This window comes from Gavialis gangeticus, unplaced genomic scaffold (assembly GCF_001723915.1).
Source record: "Gavialis gangeticus isolate Ggan-Ray unplaced genomic scaffold, GavGan_comp1, whole genome shotgun sequence".
Taxonomy (NCBI): Eukaryota; Metazoa; Chordata; order Crocodylia; family Gavialidae; genus Gavialis; species Gavialis gangeticus.
Window position 1 is genome coordinate 7,487,097 of NW_017729025.1, and position 2,929 is coordinate 7,490,025.

The following is a 2,929-nucleotide window of genomic DNA, read 5'->3' on the forward strand; positions in this document are numbered from 1 at the left end:
GGTTTTTTTTTTTTTTTTTTTTTTTAAAGTCACCAGGATGTTGGGACTGGGTAGGCTCTGCCATATGGCCCCAGAGCCCCCAAAGCCACTGCTGCTGCTGGCGAGTACGGTTTTGTTGGGGTTTTTTTTGATTCCCAGACTGCTGGGGCCAGGCAGGGGGCTATTGGGGTGGGCAGTCGGAGAGCAGGGGCTGCGCAGGGGGGCTCTGCCAGGAGGTTCCACAGCCCCCACTACAGCTGGTGAGCACAGGGTTCATTTCCCCCTCCCCGCCCCAAGTGCCAGGAGGCTGGTGCTGAGTGGGGGATGAGGCCAGGCAGGGCAGCCATAGGGGCTTCTTCTGCGGCTCCCCCCACCCAGGGAGAGGCAGGCACAGCCAGAGAAGCCGCAGGAGAACCTGCAGCCACCCAGCTGTGCCTGCCTCTCCCTGGTGGATCCGAATCACCGAATCTCTCCAAATGAGCACCAAATCAGCTTCAGAATTGATTCAGGACAGTGATCCAAATCAAATCACTGTCCTCCAAATCAGCCGAATCCATACTGAATACCTCCCTCTTTGCACAGCCTAATTCTAAGACCCAAGCTATGCAGAAAGATGGACAAGAGCAGGGGTTGGCAACATTTTTGGGCATGTAAGATGTTGGTGTGCTGGGGCAGACAGTGGGGCTCCTGAAGGGCCCAATCCTTGTTAGGACAGCACAGCCCCAGCCTCTTCCCCAAGGCATGTGCGCCAAACAAAATGCTTTCGTGGGCCACATGCATGCCAGGTGTTGCCTAGCCCTAGGCTTGAGGATACCAATTCCCTGTAGCTTTAAAATAAAAGTAGCATTAATCTTACAAAGATGTTGAACATCCTCTTCCATCCTGAACACCAACCAGACCACACCAATAAAACTAAAGATGTAGAAACATTTTTCCCCAAGAAAAATCCATGCATTTTGCTCTGTTATTATAGAACTGTGATACATACTGGTAGATGGTTGGCAGTGCTGTTATGATAAACCGCCCACTTAGTCCTGGAAGAGAGAAAAGTAACTTTTTAAAAGGGTTAGAGCACGTTGATGCACAAAGAGATCAGCAGCAGAATTACTGTACCATGGATCTTGACTGAAAAATGCAAAACAGTGGTTCACAAGCATAACTGCTATTGGGATCAAACGCAGACTGGCACATACACTTTGAAATACTGAACACTATCTAACAGACATAACCCAGGACAGGGAAGCCCCTGTCAGTCAGTCATTTAAAGGCATGATCTCTGATCCCAATTACTGCAGTTCTTGACGTGTGCACAGCAGGATACACAATTGTTGGGACTGGTCATCACAGCTGCTAGCACACAGAGCCTGCCACCAGGGACACATCTCTGACCCCATTTCTGACAGACTGTGTGGAGCCTGGGGTCACCATTATATGCAAAACTTCTTTGTAGCAGGTTCGCTCTGTTAATGTGCCATAAGTTGGGGTGATCGCACACCCTGTGAACATATTAACTGTGCACAACTGCAAAAGGACCCCACCTTGGTTGAGACATCCAGAGACTACTGCAATACAAACAGGATGATATTTTCAAAAGCAATACAGGGATTTAACAGCAGTGTACCTTCAACTAAAACATTCTTGAAAATCCCTCACGCTAGCAGAGCTAATAAATAGTAACATTCTCAGCACCGTTACAAAAATTACATTTGAATAATTTCTATCGTCTTTCTTTTTTTAATTGATAGCCAGGGTTCCTGGTTTTCTGATTAAAAAAAATCCCCAATTTTTGGTTTGAAAGAAGTAACCCCAAACCCACATTTTTCTGCGATTAAAATGAAATATTACTAACATATAGATACAGATCTATATCTATAGATACAGTAAAAGCCCTGTTTTCTGGCTTGAGTGGGGAATGGGGTGTGCTGGTAATCTAAAAATGCTGGTTACCTGAGGCACAGGGGTTTGTGGCTGGACATGGGGGGGGAGCAGAGAGAGGTAGGTGGCACAGGCTCTTATTATATAGATAGATAGGTAGATAGAGTAAGGGAGAAGGAGAGGGAGGGGTTTCATTTTGATCGATCACAGAAAAATGTGGCTTCTGGATTACTTTTTTTAATCAGGGAAAACCAGGATTCCTGTTGATAACAGATTTATTCAGAAACTGGCTTAGAGCATCACCGGAAAGGAAACAAGGAAAACGAGTACCTGAAGGCACTAGTTTATTGTATTCTTTGTGTACAACACATCATTACAGGATTACCTGGCTCTTCCGTCACATCCACCTTCGCAATGTTAACCTCCAGATCTTCCCCCCATTCTGCAAACTTCTCCCACTCCGGCTGCAGGCTCTGGCAGGCAGGACACCACGGTGCATAACTGGAAAACAGTGCCCATTTCAAGGAGGGGGAAAAGCCCGTGTGCGGCACGCCCACGTGTGCCACAGTCCAGGGAGGGATTTGCGCCACGATTCAACACCACTCCTTGCTGCAGGGTTACCCTTCAGTCGTAACCTTTCCCCCATGTGTGACAAATGAACGATCCGATCAGGGATCGGAAGCGCTGTCCCGGCCCCACCGTAACCCTTCCCAGAGCCCCAAACCCACTCCTCACATGAGCTGAAAAGAGGAGTTGCAAGCCCAAGGTACCAGGGGATGAAACGTGAGGAAAGGGAAAAGAAATGGAGGATCCCCAGGAGGTGATGGGCAGAGGAAGAGAGAGCAGGCATGAGATAAAGCAATGGCTGCTCCTGGAGGGAGTGTGGGGGGGGTGGCGAGAACACTGCCTGCAGTGCCGGAGGTAAGGAACCAGGCCCAGGCAGGACTCTCCCCCACCACAGGGAGACCTGGTAGGGGGAGGAGCCGCCACAGGGGGCAGGAGCTGGGGAAGGAGTGCCTGGAGGAGAGGGGTGGGGCACCCTATAAAGGGGGGAGGAGAAGTGCCCCGAGGGGAG

General features: G+C 49.4%; 1 protein-coding gene across 2 annotated transcripts in view; it reads right to left on the bottom strand.

Moving 5' to 3' along the window:
• TMX1 (thioredoxin related transmembrane protein 1) overlaps positions 1-2,929 on the bottom strand; it is a 12,523-nt gene that overhangs the window by 3,990 nt on the left and 5,604 nt on the right. For both annotated transcript variants that reach the window (XM_019518353.1, XM_019518354.1), the window contains exons 2-3: positions 2,240-2,355; positions 968-1,013 (exon numbers count right to left, since the gene is read on the bottom strand). In XM_019518353.1, the coding sequence (XP_019373898.1) occupies positions 968-1,013; positions 2,240-2,355 (162 nt within the window). The remainder of the gene's footprint in view (positions 1-967; positions 1,014-2,239; positions 2,356-2,929) is intronic.